This window comes from Leucoraja erinacea, chromosome 36, assembly GCF_028641065.1.
Source record: "Leucoraja erinacea ecotype New England chromosome 36, Leri_hhj_1, whole genome shotgun sequence".
Taxonomy (NCBI): domain Eukaryota; kingdom Metazoa; phylum Chordata; class Chondrichthyes; order Rajiformes; family Rajidae; genus Leucoraja; species Leucoraja erinaceus.
The window spans coordinates 7,441,073-7,462,493 of record NC_073412.1 but is presented as its reverse complement, the minus strand read 5'-3'; the positions used below and the strand labels follow the sequence as shown (position 1 = coordinate 7,462,493).

At 40.6% G+C, this 21,421-nt stretch overlaps 1 protein-coding gene across 4 annotated transcripts; it reads left to right on the top strand.

Moving 5' to 3' along the window:
• The first annotated feature begins 1,321 nt into the window (after nucleotides 1-1,321).
• On the top strand, nucleotides 1,322-20,985 carry prc1b (protein regulator of cytokinesis 1b). Of its 4 annotated transcripts, XM_055662578.1 has the most exons (15): nucleotides 1,323-1,714; nucleotides 1,755-1,809; nucleotides 4,962-5,094; nucleotides 5,709-5,831; nucleotides 5,956-6,189; nucleotides 6,712-6,882; nucleotides 7,426-7,575; nucleotides 7,914-8,061; nucleotides 8,800-8,936; nucleotides 9,314-9,409; nucleotides 10,971-11,117; nucleotides 11,790-11,900; nucleotides 12,624-12,734; nucleotides 13,644-13,832; nucleotides 18,364-20,985. In XM_055662578.1, exons 2-15 carry the CDS (start codon nucleotides 1,796-1,798, stop codon nucleotides 18,439-18,441), a joined length of 1,842 nt encoding a protein of 613 aa, XP_055518553.1. In that variant the 5' UTR covers nucleotides 1,323-1,714; nucleotides 1,755-1,795; the 3' UTR covers nucleotides 18,442-20,985. The 4 variants fall into 4 exon arrangements, with proteins under 4 accessions (XP_055518554.1, XP_055518553.1, XP_055518555.1 ...); XM_055662579.1 differs by having other exon boundaries at nucleotides 1,322-1,809; nucleotides 13,644-13,796; XM_055662580.1 differs by having other exon boundaries at nucleotides 1,323-1,809; nucleotides 13,644-13,755.
• Nucleotides 20,986-21,421: the final 436 nt, after the last annotated feature.

Here is a 21,421-nt window from a genome sequence, read left to right as displayed (position 1 = left end):
TTAATTATTTCATAAGATCAAAAGTGATAGAAGCAGAATTAGGCCATTTGGCCCATCAAGTTTATTCGGCCTTTCAATCATGGCTAACCCCATTCTCCTGCCTTCTCCCCATAACCTCTGACACATGTACTAAACAAGAATCTATCCATCTCTGCCGTAAATATATCCACTGACTTGGCCTCCACAGCCTTCCGAGGTAATGAATTCCACAGATTCATCACCCTCGGACTAAAGGGTGGAAACTTTGGAGCCCAAAGTGCCAATTTGCAAAATGCAATGGCAGATTGTTATTATTATATAGATATATATATGTTGTGCATTAATATCATGTCAAGTTACTTTCATTTCTATAGCACATTTAAAAAACAACTCTCGTTGGCCAAAGTGCTTTACATTGTTGGAGGTACTAACAACGTTATACATTAATGTGCATGTAAACATGTATAGTTACAGCAAGTAACTCTCCTTGTTTAAATTGAAAAACCTCCAGTTTAAATTCCATTTGGAATATTTTGGAGGACCAAGAAACCAAGAACCAAGTGAGCATATAAATAGAAACATAGAAATTAGGTGTAGGAGTAGGCCATTCGGTTCTTCTAGCCTGCACCGCCATTCAATGTGATCATGGCTGATCATCCAACTCAGTAGCTATAGTACTTTGGCTCTCTCCATACGACCCCTGCGCCCCTTAGCCACAAGGGCCACATCTAACTCCCTCTTAAATATAGCCAATGAACTGGCCTCAACTACCCTCTGTGGCAGAGAGTTCCAGAGATTCACCACTCTGTGGAAAAAAAGTTCTTCTCATCTCGGTTTTAAAGGATTTCCCCCTTATCCTTAAGCTGTGTAGCCCCTTGTCCTGGACTTCCCTAACATCAGGGGGGCTGAGGAAGGAGAGGAATCTTCCTGCATCTAGTTCCTGTGCAACCCCTTAAGAATTTGTAAGTTTCTATAAGATCCCCTCTCAATCTTCTAAATACTTTATTGTCACTTGTGACGAGGCATAGTGAAATTCTTTGCTTGCATACACAATGTATACAAATCATAATATGTAATGTGCATTGTGCCAGGTTCAAGTTCAGACGCCTGCTCGCAGCTTGGACCAAAGATACTGGAGGAGCTATAGGATCTTTGGCTTGGACTAACGACGAGTGAGCTCGTTGCTTCATGTGGGACCGACTGCTCGCTCCCTGTGGCCGGGCTGCAGTGGGAGCGGGCCGCGCATGCGCCAGCCCTGCCCGCCGCCGCCCGCGCATCATCAGGTGATGTCATCGCCCCTGACGTCAGACGGAGCCAATGGGAGCGCTGCGGCGGTTGGCCGTTGGAGATTTGAAATTGGCGAAGGAGCAACGGCCGCGGGAGAGGAGACGCGGCGCGACGGCCGGAGACACCGGACACTGGACACACGGAGAGACCGGACACTGAGTAACAGCGGCCGGAGAGACCGGACACACGGAGAGACCGGACACTGAGTAACAGCGGCCGGAGAGACCGGACACACGGAGAGACCGGACCCTGAGTAACAGCGGCCGGAGAGACCGGACACACGGAGAGACCGGACACTGAGTAACAGCGGCCGGAGAGACCGGACACACGGAGAGGGAGTAGACACGGATTAACGGGGGCCGGAGAGCGAGGCTGGGGACACTGAGAAGAGCCGGAGCCGGACACTGAGGGAGAGGCCGGAGACCAGGAGCCGGACACTGAGGGAGAGGCCGGAGACCAGAGACCAGGAGCCGGACACTGAGGGAGAGGCCGGAGACCAGCAGCCGGACACGGGGAGCGGGGCCGGAGGATGGTGAGAAAAAGGTGGGTGTGAATCCGGCTCCGGTGCCTGCGCTGTGGCCGCTCTCCACTCCCTTCCCCCGGGTCGGCGCCGGCTGCGGCCGCTGTAGCCAGTGGTCAGAGAGTGGCCGCAGCGAGAAGTGACCCAACCGGCGCGCTCTCTGGTCAGCTCTTATGGTCTGGTGACCTGGTATTACTCATAATTTGTCATTTAGTCACTTTATTCTATATGTATGTGTTGTGTTATAAGTATGTTGATGGACTGTATAGTTGCAGCAAGTAATAATTTCAGGTGGGCACAAAATGTTGCCATCTGACCTCCAGTTTAAATTCCATTTGGAATATTTTGGAGGACCAAGAAACCAAGAACCCAGCGGGACAGGCAGCATCTCTGGAGAGAAGGAATGGGTGACGTTTTGGGTCGAGACCCTTCTTCAGCAAGTAATAATTTCCTTGTGTTGATCACAGTTAAACCTTCTTGACTCTCCATGGTGAGAAGGATACACGCCTAACAACAAATAATAAACCAGAGGGGTGTCATGGCTTGTAGGGAGAAGGCAGGAGAATGGGGTTAGGAGGGAAAGGGCCGAATGGCCTACTCCTGCACCTATTTTCTATGTTTCTATGAAAGATAGATCAGCCATGATTGAACGGCGGGGGTAGTCTTGATGGGCCGAATGGCCCAATTCTGCTCCTCTCACTTATGAAGTCCCCCCACCCCCAAATATCCGCTGTGTAGTAGGAAGGAACTGCAGATGCTGGTTTAAATAGAAGATACACATAAAATGCTGGAGTAGCTCAGCGGGTCGGGCAGCATCTCTGGAGAAAAGGAATGGGTGACCTTTGGAGTCGGGACTCTGAAGAAGGATCTTGTCCCAAATGTCCCCTTTCCGTTTCTCCCCAGCAGGTTGTTTGTGGCTGAAGAATAAACTGGGGGTGTGTTACTCCAGACGGTCACTCGCACTGAGTTTTTAGAATTCCAGAGTAAGGCGTTGACTCATTTAAACAGAAGGGCCCAGCTCCTCCAGCAGTTTGTTTTGTGTCTCGTTAAAACTATCTTCAGGGTACAGTGTGACATTGTGTTTGAAACAACCCTGTCATTCATATTTAGCATGTAATGCAGTATAGACGCGAAGGGTATAGAGTATGAATCAACAATGTATTTTTTTGACTGAAAGATTTTCCTAAATTTTCTTTTTAAAAGTCTGTTTAAAAGTTGATTATCTAGTATATTAAATAATAGCTAGAAATCTTCCTTGGTAGGAGTTGAAGCTATTGATTGAAAATAAGTATTTAATATTGGATCGTCGCTATTTAAGAACATCAGAAATAGGATGAGGCTATTCGGGCACCTTAATCTGTTTCACTATTTAGCATGCTCTGGCCTGCTTTCTATGGTTATCCAGCCTGTTCCCATATCCTTTGATTTCGCTAATGTTTAGCAGTTATTATTACATTGTTTTATCCCTCTGTTTAGCGGGTGGGACGACACATATTTTGGTCAGAGAGTTATTGAAAAGTCTTGATTCTTTCCTTTTTTTGACCAGTTCACTTGCTATACTTGGTTCAGTGCCAAAGAAAGTAGACCCAACATTTGTAGTAGAAGTTCCCTTTTTGCCACTCTGCATCACCATAAATCTCCCCCAAACCTCTGCCTCCATCTCATTTATCTACAGCTGTCTTCCAACCAACTGTCTTTGCTCTCTCTGCCCCCATTTTCTCTTCTCCTTCTCTCTCCCACCCTACCCCCAAATTTGTGTCAACATCACCCCAAGGGCATGAGTTTGGTTTTGTTTCTTGTGGTATCATGGAGTCTGTTGGCAATAGCAGCATTTATTACCCATCCCTATGAGCTGGATTGCTTTTCCCTTTATTCCCAGTACAAATGCGACGTGCTTGTCGTTAATTATTCTCCTACCTGGTCACTCTCAAATTGAATCGGAGAATTGAGCGTGAACTTTGAGCCCAAGTTAATCGTAAACTCTACAGTCTACTCACTATCTTGTTTTTATTTTAGACTTCACAAAGACTTCATACTACCTCCAAAATTTCAGGTGTCATTTCAAGATGCTGCAGATGCTGGAAACCTGAGCACAATACCAAGTGCTGGATGAACTCAGTGGGTCAGGCAGCTTCTAGGGACAGCTGTCGGGTGATGTTTTAGATCGGGACCCTTCAGACTGACTGGAGTGTGGGGGTGCAGGAAGAAAGATGAACAATGCTGGCAAATGATTAGTGGATATAGGATGTGGATTAGATTGCAGATGAGTGGAGTAAGTGACAAAGGCAAAGAGACAAAAGAATGTCAGAGAAGGAGAGAATTGTAAAGGGAGGGGATAAAAGGGAAATGGGCAATTTGGATCAAACCAGTTTGCAACCTCTTTGTGAACATCTGAGAACTTTTTAGCCTGTATCTTCACATTACTAACTTTCTGTTGCGTCTCAGCATCCTAGCCCTTCAATGCACCTGGAATGAAATTCCCAACATCTTCATTTGCTTGTAGGATGATGATGTGGCAAACCCAATGTTTATTACCAATCTTTATTTTCTCTCTGAGCCATTTCTGTGAACTGTTGGGGGTAGTGGGCCTGAAGGGCACACAGACCAGATCAGGTAGGATGGTATATTTTCCTCCATGATAAACATTACCATAGCAGATGTTTTTGTGGCAATCTGATTATTTTATGCCTCCCATGACATTAGTCTGCTCCATCTCAGTTCAGTCTTGTAGAAACACAGACTGGACACGAGTGAGATGTCATTGGTCCCATCATGTTTGTACTGACCCTACTATGAAACTTTTCTCCACCACATCTGAAAGCAGTATATTTCATATTCTAACTACATTGGCTGCCCATTCCACCAACCTGTTTCCAACCTGCTGCCATAGTTATATGGCTGTTTTGTCCCTGAGCTTTGAAGCTGCTTCATTGGTAGTGTGCATTGAAATCGTGGGTATACGGTTGCCAAGAGCAAGGTCTTTTTTTAACCTTAGTGCTGCCGTAAATAATACTGAGAAATATGATGCATTTGTAGGATTTTGAGTTTGTCATCTGATCAGGTCATTGTGAGATTTGAGTTTTCTCATTTGAAGCCGAGCTGAAAGTCTTTTTTTAATATTTTGTGCGTCTTGTATTCATATATGACAACACACAACATTTTGTCTTTTTTACAGTGATGCACTGGCCACAGAGTCAGTCAGCTGCCTCAATGCAGCACTTTCCCATCTTCGAAATATCTGGGAAGAGATTGGAATTCCAGAAGATCAGAGAATGCAAAGGACAGAAGTTGTTAAAAAGCACATTAAGGCAAGTGGAGTAAAGCATTCTTGGGAATAAAGAATGCGATTTTTAAAATATAAATTGGAGTGTATCCTTATAGAAAAGTTATGCAACAATATGCAGTACAAAGGCAGTCCTGATCTAGACTGCCTGTTATGTCTTGCACGTTCAAATATGGCACTTTACTGTTTCCGCTGGCATTTTGAAATGGTGCAATTGGCCATCGGGATCACACTCTATACGATTTAGTTTTTTATTAACAGCAAATGTGCAGAATAATATGTTATGTTCCCTTGATTTTGCTATTGGCAAATTGAACACTATAAATGCAGTAAATCTGACCATCTTTCTTGATTGAGATAAATTCAGCCATGAGGTGGGCAGGTTACTCTTCTGTAATCTGGCTTCTGCTGCTATTTTGTCTTTTTTTTTAAATCAGACAGCACAGATTTAATTTTTCTTAAACCCTTTAAAATGAATTGGCTTCTCATTATTCCTTTTTCAAAAACGGATACGATGGCAATAAAATAGTACTTGTTCCCAATGTTGATGGTTGTGGGAATTTTAGACTCTTTTGGTTGATTTTAAATATGTATCAAAATCCTTTCAAGAAACGGTGTTTGTCACCTATTTCCACGCAGGGCCTATTGGAAATGATGATTGCAGAGGAGGAAAATTTAAGGCAACGGCTGAAAAAGAGTATTACAATGTGCCAGAAAGAGCTCCATGCAGTGTGTCAGGACCTTGGGTTAACTGCATGTCTGGTAAGATTTAAAACTCACCTCCCCTCAGATTTTTAAAGAGTGTGTTGGAGGGAGGAATGAAATAAAATATCCCCCGCCCCCCCCCCACTATCTAATTAACAATTTAAATTTGTATTTGTGACAGCCAGAAGAAAATTGCACAATGCTGCAGCTGGAGAAAGATCTGCGGACTCGTTTGGAGGTCCTCTTGAAGGAGAAGAAAGAGAGAATGGCTAAAATGAACTGCCTTAAAGAACAAGATGACGAACTTTGTGACATTCTCTGTACAACAGGCTACTCCATTGATGTTGATGTTGTCCCCAGTATTGAACAGCTAGATGCATTCCATGCGCACATTGCTTCACTGAATGAAGAAAAGGTAAAATACAATCTGGGATATTAAAGCAGCAGTTCACACCTATATTTAATTAGTATTTTAACTAATACTAGGGTGTCTTGTGCAAGTGTCCTGTTGACCTGTGTGGTCTGGAGCATCCAAATGTGCAAGACTGTGTACAGACTTGTACAAATCTGATGCCTAACTTTCCTGAACATGGCATGGTTTAAACTTTAAGATGATGTTTCTGTGATCTGGAAACCGGCACTTAACGAGACAACTGTGGAAGTGTAACTAATTGTAGCTTTGAATAATTGTTCACCATTCAAATAAAAATTGAAATGGTATAAATCCGGGTAAATAAAGCTGAGATTTGGTTGAAAGGTGACTCAAAAGAGGTTTAGTAATGTTTTTGTAATCTGTAGCTACCCTTGTTTCATTATATAGGAGATATAGAAATAAGAAGCATTCCACTGTTTAATTTGTATAAACTGTCATCTTCTTATTGATGTAATGTATATCTATTGAATTCCCTGTTCGAAATGTTTTATTCTTTAATTTTAGGAGCGCAGAAGGGCTGAGTTTGTAGAGACAAAGAAAAAAATCATTTTGTGCATGGATGAACTGGATCAGCTTCCTGACACTAGCTTTGAGAGAGATATTGTGTGTGAAGATGAGGATGCATTTTGTTTATCCAATGCGAATATTCTAGGTCTAATAACATTACTTCAACAGGTGGGTACATAAATGCAAGCAGCTTTTTATCTCTATCAATCTTGGAGCAATCTCAAAATTCTTCACTATACTTTTGCTTTTGACTTGTAATCTTATGGGGAATAAAAATGACAGCTATATTGAAAATAGGGGAATGTATTTATTTATATTTTTGACTGATTATTCATAAGAGACCTAGTATCTCTTTGAATCTTGTGGTTGATTGCTTATGACCAGCTAACCAGGACAATACAATGGCTATACTAAAAATGCTTTTCAATTTCTTGCCCCATTTATGCAAATAATGACTATTTTAGCCGTCCACTAGTGAATAAAATAGCCGTTCTGTTTGGTATCCAGCTTGCGTTGGAAAGTTTTCTTGGTTTATTTCTGTGGATTTGTCGCAACCTGTGGATCATCCGGCTGAGATCATGTTCCTGGCGTGCTTGCTAATGTGTTTTGTCAGTACAGTTAAATAAACTTCTTAAGTGAAAGTCTACCCTTTGTGTGCTTGCTTGGTGGGTATAAAACTGCTGGCTAATTATGAAACCTATTTCTCTTCAGCTGGAGAAGAAGAGAGCTGAAAATGAAGCCATATGTTCAGAGCTGAGAAGTCAAATAATTAACCTGTGGGACTGGTTGAAGATTTCTGATGAAGAACGCAATGCATTTGCTGTACACATGGTTGGATCCAGGGCAAAAACATTGCAAATGGTAAGTATTTTTGTGTGTGTATATGTTTATATTTTTTGCTGCTAAATTAATGGTGAAGCTAATGGCACTTGCCATTGTGTATAAATGGTGCATAGTTTCAGGCTGGGACTGGGAGCAGCTTAAATATTTAACAGCAGTTACTTCACATATCCTGAAGCTTCTATGTTTGCTAAATATCACACTAATGTTTAATTAACGTAGTTAAATATTTTCAACCATATATATTCTTTTTTGGAAGTCTTATTCCTTAAGCACATTATAGGGTTATTCTCTAATTCAATGGAGTCAAGTAGTAATTCTTGGTAAGCTGATGAAAAATAATGAATGTTGTGATCCAGTTACAGACACAATTGCAGCATCTTGAAGTCCTGAAATTACAGAACATGAAAAGTGTGATTGAAGCTGTCCGACAAGAGCTAGCATCATACTGGGAGAAATGTTTCTTCAGCTCTGAACAGCGCCAAGCATTTGCTCCATATTATGAAGGTTTAACTTTTTAAAATATTTTGATGCTAAAATAATTGTCTAATATGCTGTGATGCAAGTCTCTGTTGTAGCCTGGAAGACACCCTGAATGATGGTAATGGGAAATGCAAATGAAGGTCTTTTTGATTCAGGGACTTGTATGCCTGTGATGCGGATTCATGCTGCCATAACGAAATGTGAAATTTTCTTGCCAATGGCAATTGTATTGTGATTCTCTTTGACCAGAGCTCCAACTCAGAGCTACATCATTATCCAATATCTTCGCAGGGAGGTTCACATGTGCTAACCGGGAGGGTTTAAACTAGGGTAACAACTTTCAAAACCAGGTCAGCAATTGGACAGACCTGATGACAAGGTAAAGGTTATGACGAGTCTGAAAGGAAGTACGGGCAGGTACAGGTTAATGAACATGGTGAGATTGATGGGCTGAAGTGTGTTTATTTAAATGCAAGGCCGAACAGCTCTGGGGCTTCCGTGAAATTGAGGCTTTATGACGAGAGCTCAAAAATAAGAAAGGTACAATTTTCTGATGAGATTATACTATGAGCCTCCCAATTGCCTGGGAGATAAGGGAGTCGATATGTAGACAGATGCAAAGATGTAAAAGCAACTTGGCCTATTTCTGCACTGTAATGTTCTATTTTGATGAAATGTTCTTTTGATGAAACTTTGATTGGGGCAGGTAATTTGAAGCTGCTCGTTTACATGCTAAAATGTATTTTTTGCTTTCCCTAAAAGAGGAATATACAGAGGATTTATTGCAGCTTCATAACTATGAGCTGAACCGATTAAAGCAGCACTATCAAGCCCACCAGCAGCTATTTGAGGGTGTCTGGAAGTGGGAAGAAAATTGGCAGCTTTACCTCGGGTTTGAGGTAAGTAACAAATTATTTGTGGTTCATTAGATTGTGCTATTGTGGGGTTCTTGAGCAGCCCTCTTGAAAGCTCCAGGCCCCAGTTGTTCCTTGCAATCAGAATTGGATATATAGGATTATGTAGTGTTTCCAGTCTATGTGTAACTCGGGCACTTGCTGTGGCTTTATTTCATTGAATAATTGCCCGTAATGGAACAAAGAACCATTTTACTATTATTGCCATTTAGAAATCTTTAAACGTCATGGGACAACTTGTGTAAAGTTGGATTTCAGTAAATCAGGTCTTATATAACCCCAAGAGCCCCTGTATAGTTAACCAGGTTGGAAGCAATTTAATTGAAACAAATACTAACATTAAAAAAAAATTCTGTTTACAGAAGAAAGCATCTGACCCAAACCGCTTTGCCAACCGAGGAGGCAACCTTTTAAAGGAGGAGAAGCAGAGAACTAAGCTGTATAAAATGTTGCCCAAAGTATGTAATAATGCACGTTTACCCTGAACAAATTGCAATCTATGATTTAGTCTGAAATTATCACATCGCACACCTTTACTATTGTTATCGGGAGATTCATCTGTGTACATAAACAAGGAGTGGCTGAAGTGACATCCAAACTTTAGTGTAAAATGGAGATAACTTTGGTCATCATCATAATAATCACACTTTATTAGCCAAGTATGTTTTGCAACATACGAGGAATTTGATACTAATAAAAAGCAACAGAACACACAAAATACATTTAAACATAAACATTCACCACTGACTCCTCCACATTCCTCACTGTCCAGTCCAACAGTCGGGGGCCTCAAACCTTCCGTTGACAGGATGATCTTACTCGTATAGCCGGCGTCGGGGCGATCAAGCTCCTGCATCGGGGGGAATCGGGTGATCTGACCCGGGTTGGGGCTTGTCAAATGTCGTGCGGCTTTTGGAGCTCCCGACTCGGCCTCCCCCGAGACTGTGAGCTCCTGATGTTAAAGTCAGCAGGCCACGATTGGAGCAAGGGATCAGCTCCGATGGCAAGTCCACGCCCTGCAGTGGGGTTCAAAATCAAATCAGAGTAGATCTCCAGCCCCTCTATGTTAGGCCGCAGAGTGACCGGAAATACGATCCGGAAGCCAATCGCATCTCTGGCAAGGTAAGAGATTGGGGAAAATAATTTTCTCCCGACCCCCTCCTCCACCCACATAAAACAAACCAGAGAACATTAACACAAACTTTTAAAATTCACTCAAAATAACAAAAAAAAGATGAAAAGGACAGACAGACTGTCGGCGGGGCTGCCTCAAAGGCGCCTACTGGTGGAATCTGCTGAGCTGAAACATTTATGTGTTAGCAGATAGTACTCAGTATTTTGACACACAATTTCTTAACAGTTGTCATGTTAAAATGAGTGAATCAGTGAAGATTACTGAGCACCTCAAGCCTGTTCTATCATTTAATTAGTTAGTAATTGGTTTGTTTCTTATCTGTTTACTTTTGATTCTATTTAGTTTAGATACTGTTAAGAATTAAAAAAAAAAAACCCTCTGATTCTATTAAACCTGCAACCTTTTGGAGGGAGCATAATATATTTCTTTAAAAAGAAGGAAAATGCTTCCTGGTTCCATTTTAATCTGCTGATTGTCCTCTTGTTCAGAAATTTATACCTCTTCTATTAAAACTTAATTTCAAATGTTTTAATTTGATCGCCCTCAATTATCAAAACTTCAGGAAGTGCCTTTCAGATTGGAATGCCACAACCAAATAGCATTCTCAAGATGGTATCTGTTTTGAACAGCTAAAGCATAATTTGCAAGCTTGGTATTCCAGTTCCCTGTATATGAGCCAACTTTCCGTTTGTGTTTTCATAACTGTGCTTGTGTCTGATAATTTATAGTGCCTCGTCACTGATAGAATATTTCTTGAATGGGATTGTTCAAACAGTCAACACTCAATTGAAAACGGTTACCTTTCTCTGGAGTGTCAGCTGCTTCTAATGTTTCCCATTTTAAATATTCCTGCTAAAGTACTAATAAATTGCTGTATATTTTAGCTGGAAGAAGAGTTGAAAATGCAGATTGATGCCTGGGAACAGGAGCAATGTTCACATTTTCTGGTTAATGGACAAAATTTTATGGAATATGTATCTGAGCAATGGGAGCTACATAAATTGGAGAAAGAGCGCGAGAAGCAAGAGCGGGTAAGGCCACAATTTGTCCTTTGTGATTATTACTTTGCTATCATTTTAACATTCGACTGATGAAGGCAGATTTATCCATTTTCATGCCTACCGTTGTTGTTGTCGAGTCAAAATTTGGGAAAGAAATTGAATCATGAAGATTTCTCTCTCCAGTAAAAACTCGTGATGACTAAAGAGCCACATGACCGTTTCTTTTCAGCGACTTGTCGGCACCCGTCATAGTCGCAGCAGGTGGGAGAAAAATTTCAACATGTTGAAAATCCAGTGGCGGTGACTACTCACGACCATGCAGATGTCACCCTGCAACATTTTCTGGTCGCCGCTAGATTTTCAACATGTTGAAAATTTCCGGCCACCTGCTGTGACTGATGGGTGCCAGCAGTCGCCGAAAAAAATCGCGTAAGTGGAACGGACCCTTAAGGTTGCATGTTTGAAATGGTAGTTGCAGCAGGGTGTATGATATGCTAATTCCCTATTGAATATTGCCTTGTATTAGTTTGATTGTACCTCTCTAAATCCATGAGTTCCGTGAGTCCCTTAGTTCTGAAAGCAAAAATATCTGTACCTAGTAGGAAGTGGAGGCTCTCGTGTGCCAAAAGCCAAATATGATTGATGTACGAAAGGTCCAACAAATGTCTGATTACTTATGAATTGGACATTGTTTTATTGCAGCAACAGAAGAAGAGTAAACTGATTGAAGAGGAAATGCTGTATGGCAGTGCTCCGAAAACACCAAGCAAGCGAAGGGTTAACACTCTGACTACGCCAGGGAAAATACGGAAGGTAAATGTTCTGAATATGTATACAAGTAGTAATAAGTGCAGATCATTTTCATTTTTGGTGATTGACCATACTTAAGGTCAAGGTCAGTTTATTGTCACATGCACCAATAAGTTACAGTGAAATTCAAATGGCCATACAGCCATACTAAACAAAAAAGCAACAAGACACACATCTACATAAAAATTAACATAAACATCCACCACAGTGGATTCCCCACGTTCCTCACTGTGATGGAAGGCAATAAAGTCTTATCTTCTTCCTCTTTATTCTCCCATGGCCGGGACAGTCGAACCATCCGCAGTCGGGGCGATCGTAGCTCCTGTGTCGGGGCGATCGAAGTTCCTGCGGCTAGGAGCTCCCAAAGTAGGTCTCTAACCAGAGACTGCGAGCTCCACGCGCGATGGAACTGTCATATTAAAGCAGTGGCTACATTGTGAATCCTACCATATTGATAATTGGGGGGGAGGGGGGGAATTAGAGTACTCTAACCACTTGACATTACATTTCAATATTTCATATCTACTGTCATCATTAATCCTAATTAATACTATGATCTGTATTGTATTTATTGAAAGTTACTAATCTTGTAATTTTGCACAGCATGGCTGTGAATGTTGTAAGTGGTTTCTGTTTAACTTTGGTTCTGCTATTTAAACAAAAATCTAGATGTGCTTTTGACCACAGCCCTGTGTTAATATTTTCTCTTTCCTACTTTTGTCGCAGATAAATGGTACATCGATTGTTAATGCTACACCCAACAGCACTTTTCGCTGTGCTATTGGAAATAGTGTCTGTTTCTCTCCAATCTCCCGACCCCCTTTGTCCGGACGCAAGGTCAGTCGCCAGGTTGCATGCTTTTTATTATCTTGGCAGACATGTTGAGTGTTTAAGTTGTTAGATTTACAAATATAAGAACCAATATCATTTTTAACAGTATATACAGTACCATGATTTTTTTTTTTTTTAAATGGTGTGCATCAGTTACAAAGGCTCCACAGTTGGATCCCTACCCCGTGTTAAGATGTTTTTCAATTTGCATTGATCTGACCAAGAAAAAAAATGTTTTTGCGTAATGGCAGGGCTGTGTAGGAGCTTTTTGGAGCCTTATTTGAGATCAACAACACACAAGTTGCTGTTCATTATGACGTAATTCTCCCCCCCCCCCCCCCAAAGTTCTATTCTTGGCCTTCTTGCAGCAGTTACAGTGTGCTAAAGGTTTTACATCAGCTCTCTATATACTGTGTGATCCCTAAGAAAAGATGCTTCAGCCTGCTAAGTCCACTCAATGTTAATTTCCCCCAACACAGCTAAGGTTTGAAGGGTGTTGTGGGTGTACTGTGATTAGTTTGGTTAAGCACAGCATCAAAATATCAAAATGCTAAAAGTTGTACTTTTCCAACAACATCACCAATGTTGACTATGCTGGCAATTGCTCGCCATTGTGGCTGCGGAGGCCTCAAATAGGCCCTGACCTCGCGTGGCCTAGTAGGAGGAGGACTGAACTTTTTGGTGCCTTCCCTCACAGTGGAAAGTGTTGATTCTGCTGTGGGGGGATGTTCATGTTGAGTCCTATAGTGTATAGTGTCTTTTTTTTAATTTTCATTTTATATGGATGTATGGTAATCTAATGTCTTCTCTGTAAAGCACTTTGGCTTCAACGTGATTTGATTTAAAAGTGCTATATAAATAAAAATGACTTACTTACTAATATTAGTCTAATACGCTTTCCCTTTCTTTTCATAGCCAGCACAATCTGTGCGCACTCCAGGACATTCTGCTAAGAAGCTCCCACGCCATGGTGTCAATGAAAAAAACAAAGAGAACATTTCTCATCTAAATTCAACAGCAGTGAGTGGTGCGTCCACTGGCATCTCCACTCCGCAGCATAATCTCAGCGTAAATTCAGTTGCCACCACTTATTCTGAGTTTGCGGTAATTTCAATTTTTGCAGTCATCTACCAATCACTGTGGCAGCACGCAGTTGGTGCTGGAGATTGTGGGGGACTTGAAGGAAAGTAGAACAAAAGCTGCATGCAAACTTTTAATCAACACATTGTCAGGATGTGAGAATGTGAAGTGAATGAGTCAGTACAAATATTGTTTTCAGTTCAGAGCCTAGCGATAGAATGTGCAAAAATACTGAACTTCACACTGGAAAAAAGCCAGTATTGATCTGTTCAGAGGTGGTATCCAGCCTGCTTCCAATACTACTCTTTCAAATCTTGCTCATCTTTATCTTCTGATCCTCTGATTGCTCTGAGGCTTTCATATTTTCATTGAAAACATGTTCTTGGAGCACAAAATGAACTAGAAGATCGTTTCATTTTGCAGGCGTTTCAAAGACCAGGAGATTAATTTGCAGAAATTTTAATAATTCATTATATAATATCAACATAAAGTCCTTTCAGCCCATTGAGTCAGTGCTGAACCTTAGGCACCCATTTACACAAATCCTACCCTAATCCAATTTAACTTTGCCTAATATTAACTCCTCTCAGTTACTATTGCAGACTTGCACAGTGTCATGTACAGTGACCAATTAACCTATTGACTTGCACATCTTTGAGATGTGGTAGGAAATGGAAGGAGCAGGAGATCTGCTCATTCCACACGCAGTACACGGAAGGTGTTTGAACCCAGGTCACAGGGGCTGTGAAGAAGCAGCTCAACTAGATGTGTCCATTGAGGAGCGATTTGTTTCCATTTAGTGTGTTGGAGATCCTGAACATGCCAGGGAAGCAATATTTCCAATTAGATTTAATGGTACGTAGATATTTGCTTGAAAGACTGGTCTAAAAGCTGGGATTTGGCTGAATGGCTCGCATTAGCCGGTGTACAGTTAGGCTAAAAAGCCATGTATTGTACAATTTTCATGGTGTTTTAGCTGCAGGTTTTGCGATGCTCATTTGTTCATAAATCCAGCAAGCCACAATACCACAATCGTCCCCTGACCTGTCCGTTTCATTTCTTTATTTCAATTCTAGGCTCTGCTCTGCAATTTGAAACATCAGTTTATGTTCATGTTTACTAATATTTTTTTCTAGTAATTTGCAGATGGTAGCAGCGGGTGAGACAGCATCTAAGGAGCGAAGGAAATAGGCAACGTTTCGAGAGAAGGGTCTCGACCCGAAACATTGCCTATTTCCTTCGCTCCATACATGCAGCCTCACCCACTGAGTTTCTCCAGCATTTGTGTCTACCTTCGATTTTCCAGCATCAGCATTCCTTCTTAAACATTCTGACTACGGATGCTGTCTGTACGGCCAAAGGGTCTGTTTCTCACTATCTCAAGTCTAAGAATTAGGCCCACTTGGTCCATCAAATTTGCTTCACCATTCAAACATGGCAGATCTTTTTTTCCCCTCTCAACCTCTTTGATGCGCTTATTAATCAGGTACCTGTCAATCAACACTTTAAAAAATATCCAATGGCTTGGCCTCCACAGATTGAATTCCACAGATTCACCAGCCTCTTGCAAAATAAATTCCTCCTCATCTCTGTTCTAAAGGTACATCCTTTTATTGTGAGGTTGCGTTCTCTGGTCCTAGACTCTCCCACTGTTGGAAACATCTTTCCACGTCCACTCTATTTCAGCCATGTCCACATTCTCATTCACTCCCTACACATTTTGCAATTCTACCAATTAACCCACAAGCCCACACGTCTTTGGGATATGGGAGTAAACCGGAGAACCCGGGGGAAACTCATGCGGTGACGAAGAACGTGCAAACTCCACACAGACAGCACCCAAGGTCAGGATGGGTCTCTGGGTCTCTGGTGCTGTGAGGTAGCAGTTCTACTATTCTGCAAACTGGTATAATCACCCCCCCACCAGAATGTTTCTGAACCCAATGGCTTTAAAATATATCTTCTTTCCAATATATCTTGTACATATAGTTTATTACTCTATGAACCATATTTATTGAACTTTTTCTAAATTTTCTAACTTTCATAAACTGCACAATAACTTCAACCTGTTCTTTCTAGATACAAATTTTTAATCCACGAAGATTGGCACTGAAAATGTTCTTTGCATAAATATTTACCTAACTAGTCGTCATTGGGACCGGCACATGGTTAGGAAAGGTTTAAATTGATTTGGGCCAAATGTGGGTAGGTGGGATGAGTATAGATGGACATCTTTGTCGCCATGGATATATTGGGCTGAAGGGCCTGTTTCCTCTGTGTTGGATGACTGATGTAGGCCAGATGTTGCATAAAAATCCTTATGACTTCAGAAAAATTATTTCTTCTATTTACAAATTTGTGGTTGGTGTTTGTGGATCCTGATTGTGTGCTATTTTGCTTTTTATTTTGTTGCTGATTGTGGTGTGTGTGCAGGAGGTTGTCTTTTGCATCTGAGCTGTGTGTGCTTAATTGCATTGCTTTTGCCAATACTGCCCAATATCTATAATTACCCAGTGAAATCCTATTGTGTTCATGTGTGCTTCCTACAATGGTTACTTGTAGTTGAAGGCCTGAATCCTTGGGCAATGTGTGTATATATATTCTATTGGGAGTTGGACTTGCTTTCCATTCCAGTACTACCTCCTGAATCTGCACTGCCTGCTGCCCCGAAATGTAGCTGCTGAAGGTGCAGATCCAATTCCAAATGGCGAAGTTGTAGTGTGTAGCATAAGTGACAGTGGAAACTATATACACTAATGTACATCTAACATGCACACCTTTAGGATGAATCTGTTCCTGTATTTCACCATTATAGATTTACTTCCGATTTGCCGTTCGTGGGTAAAGCAATTTACTTTTTAATTATCCACGTGCTTTAAGTGTAGTTCTGGTGATGTGTGCAAAATGATTGTTTACCTAAAATTTCACAACTGTGCTGGAGGTTGAGGAAGATTGTCCAAAGCAACTTGCACACCTTTAATTTCTCAGTAACTCTTGGTTTTCAATATTAAATTAAGATATTGTGGATATGCACAGGCAGACTAATGACTGGATTCCTATTTCACCGCTTGCTTTAACCTCTGGTTTTTCTCATTCTGTGCACTGAGCATGTTCAAGTCGGCCAGAGTTTTGCTTAATTTTCCTGTTCATAATCATTCTGACAAAGGTAGGTCAGGAGAGTTGTAACATTCTATGCCAGCGATTGGTAGATGGTGCTGCATTATCGGTCAGTGCATATTTTATGCTTAATATTCGGGTAAACTATGCACTTGCAAAGGTCTAGTTTCTTTTTTTCAGCTTTGCTGTTGTACCACTTTTGTGAATCCAATAAAGCAAAGGAGTTGTGCTCAGACTGAAGACATAAAAACCTTCCAATATAACTGTTTTAGTCAGTAATTGAATGATGTGAAACCTGAAAAGTTGGTTGCTTGTAATACCAGGAATCTCCAAACTTTCATTACTATTGCAAAATGACTTCAGTCTTAACTGACCTTGCTCTCATTTTAAGATCCCTTGATTTGGATTTCCTCACCACAGAAATAGCACCAGTGCTCTATTAAACTCCTGCTTTCAGTCAGTTAGATCACCCATCAACATTATTGACTTGCCTCTGTAGTTTGGCTTCCAGTGGAGCTGTCCTGTTACTGCAAGCAACCTGATGTTTTGTGGTCTTGTTAATTTTCCCGAAATTGCCTCCCTTAGGATAAATAAGGTTTCCATATCTGCAAATGAAAGAAAATCAGAAACTTTATCCCCATTTGTTTCAGTCTTTACTTGCAAATCTACAATTTTTCTTCCTTCTCCACTTTGAAGTAATTTTTTTGGAATCTTGAATGCTCGGCAGTTTGGATTGCAAGTTGAAATTATGGAAATTTTTTCTGGTAATATTTGAACCAGATCAAACATTTTAGTATTCTTGTTATTTCAATGTTTGCACACATGCTCAGAGGCAACGTTTGATGGCCATTAGTGGATTGTGACCTGTATGGCAAACCAAGCTGTTTCTAACAAGATGTGCTGCATCTTTAGACTTTAGACTTTGTAGATGCAGAGTAGAAACAGGCCCTTCGGCCCACTGAGCCTGTGATCACCTCGTACACTAGCACCATCCTACACACACTAGGTACAATGTACAGAAGCCGATTAACTGACAAACCTGCATGTCTTTGGAGTGCGGGAGGAAACCAGGACACCTGGAGAAAACCCACACAGTCACAGTGAGAACGTATAGATGGCACCCATAGTCAGGATTGAACCCAGGTCTCTGGCGCTTGAACCCAGCTGCACCACTATTGGGTCTCTACCGCTGTGCTGCTGTCCTACTGGGTCATGCCATTTATTACTTTTCGGGTGACGGTTTTGTCTTCATGCTCCTCAATTTCACATTTCAACTTTTTAATATTTTAAATGTCTTTAATGCATGGTGTGCATCCTTGTCCCATATTTCAAGAGTTTTGACAAGTTGTTTGTTGCATAATTCATCTAAGTAGTTTGTGCCTTAATATTCTAACTTCATACTAGTTTAACAGCCATTATTTTTGTTTCCCTTTTTCAGCGAGATCTTTCAAAAGTTTCCAAGTCTGACTGTCGTTCACGTGTTCTCAATTCTACAATCACCAACCTCCACACCTAGGAAAGCTGTAAAATGCCAGTGGGGAAATGGACTGCTCAAACACGAGCTGGGGAGAGCCCTGACGTAGTGCACAAAATGAAAACATGTTACAGTAGAGCTGGCGTGTTTTGATCTGTATTTCTTTAAACTGTAAATTACGGGATATGTGAAATATGCCACAGATGAACAAAGGGTGTTGTACATTTTTTTGTCCGTACCATCTTGGTATCTTGGGGCACTGAACATGGCTTCAAAATCTATTTGAGATGGGGTTGATGCATTTAGGGTTTTTTTTTATACACAAATTCAAACAACATCTTGTTAACTTGCTACACCCAGTGAATATCATTAAAATTAAATTAAATTGATGTCATTCTCTTTTTGAGCTATTATTTAGAGTAGTGAGGAAGGCATGTTCTAAATAATTGGCTTTCTCCAGAGTTCACTAAAGTAACTTACTGATCTTCTAAATCTTGACAAGTTGTTATTTTAACATGATAATGGCTGATAGGCAACAAATCCTTTAACATTTACAATTTTTGATCATCTTGATATGGCAATTTGACACAACTAGGATCTCCAGGGTAGGCTACCCAAAGCTGGGTCTGTACTAAGAGGAGATTCCAAATCCCCTCGTACAAAATGCTATTCGCTCGTTTGCATCTGCGGTAAATAAACTCTTCTTAAGCAATATCCAAATGATATTTGCGTCTGCAATATTATATTTGGCTTTCTCCTCTGCTAGCCTAGCAACCGGTTAAAGCACAGTCAATTCATATGCCATCTAGATAGCAAATTAAATGTTTTCTTGTTGCATTAGGTTGTGAGATGTTGAAGATCCCTAGTTCAAAAAGGACCATGTAAGGATGGCATGAGGTCATAACTATCCCTTTGTTCATTTGTGGTTCTATTTCTCATATGATATTGTGGCTTTAATGATACTTTAATCATACCCGGTTTTAAATATTTTTATAATTGCACATATAAATTGTTTAATTCTTTAGTTAAGCTAATCATGAATTATGCTCCTTTTTTGCATTTTCCCTTATTTATTCTTGTAACGGCCATTTATTTCTGTTAAAGTTAGGCAAATGTCACAAAATAGTTATGGGCGGTGAGAGAAGCCTTTAAACACTAACTGTAATTTTATAGTGTGTTGTAGAGACTTGTTAATTGCTACCTGATAAACTTGTCTTTACACCTTGTCTGACGCAGTGTTTGTCCAATGTTTGTCTCAATCTGTTTATGACTGAAGGTACGTTTTTATTCCATCTTGGAATCAAGAAATATCAATCCTCAAGCAGGTTTCAATCTTAAATTGAATGAAAAAGGAAGGAGAGCCTCGGAGTTGCATTGTTTTCTTTGTTTGAACCAATCTGCCATTTTAAGATGGGTGGGGAAACAGAAGGCTTGTGAAGTATGTAGATTTTTTAAAAATGTTACTTTTTGAACTTCAGAGAAGACCCATCAGATGGGATCTAATGAATTTCTTAACCTTGCTGGGGAACTTCCTATTGTTTCCTATAAGATCACCTCAGAGCTAATCTGAGAGTCAGGCAGCATGGTGGCAAAACTGGCAGAGTTCCCTAACCTGGTTTGGCTAGGTTTGCTTTTAATGCAAGTTGAATTATCTTGAAGGATGAAATTTGTCACAGTTGGTGTGTGCTCTGATATAAAACATGATTTGAGTAATTCCAAATTGAAACTTTGTTTCAGAAGTTCTGCCATAATCTCATGCATTTGGGAGATTCATGCAGATTACTCCCCAATCATCTGGATTTACCAGTCAATAGCCTTATGGCAGAACTGTGCAGAAGAAAAACATTTTTATACAAAGTGGCATACATTGTAATATTCCTATGCTTTCCTTCCCCATTGAAATAGCTGTTATAGTGAACGCGACAGACCCAATGTAATTTGAAGCATTGTTCTTTCATTATTTAAATCCAGAAATAATTATAAAGACCGAGCATCTAACCAAAATTAGGTTTTATATTTGTGGTCCGCTATCTCTGTGAATCTACACATGACATGTTTGCTTTTTAACCTGCAGACTATTGGACTTCACAAATGTTCAAATTTTCCTGCCAACAGTTAGGAGGTTAGCATGGTGTACTCTTTCTTCCAATTAAAAAAAAAAAAATGTAAATAGCTGTTTGTAAATTCTATAGACATCTGATTGGCTGTGGTCTGGTACCAGGCTCAAAGACCCCAGTTTGTACCGAGTTTCAAGCTCAATAGGAATTGCCTTTGCCTTCAATGTCCAGAGCTAAGGGAGTGGGTAGGGTGAAATCAAAGGAGATTCCTTTTCTGGCTAATTGTTAAATTCAAACATGTCCTTGTTTAGCACAGGCTACATCTGACTGTGAGGCACCATGTTAAACTCTGGCCTGGACCTGGGGAAAGGCATTCTGAAGTACTAGGAGGTGTGGTAGCATGAGGTACTATGGTGCTTAAAGGCTGTAGATGATAACATTGGACACTGAAATCTGTCTGTCTTTTGACCATTGTTTAGAGTTTGTCTTTAAATTGTACAGCGTTATGTAATAAATAGTCGAAGCAATATTTGGTTAACTACTCGTCACTTATTCCATTGCAGTGGATCAACTGCATTATTCTTTTAACATAATTGTCGAAGACTTGTTAATGTTGCTTGTAAATTACATTGATGTTACCAGGACTGTGTCTACTTGCTGGGAAAATAGTAATTACCAAAGCTCAAATAATGTGGGTTTGTGGTAACAGAACTGTCACAAATGCCGCACTAGTAATCTGTTCCAACATTGAAAAATGCCTCCAGCCGCAACTTGTACTTATGACTGATCGTCATGATTTTAAAACATAGTAAAATAGGTGCAGGAGTAGGCCATTCGGCCCTTCAAGCCAGCACAGCCATTCAATAGGATCATGGCTGATCATCTAAAATCTGAACCCCGTTCCTGCTTTTTTCCCCGTATCCCTTGATTCGTTTAGCCCAAAAAGCTAAACCTAACTCTTGAAA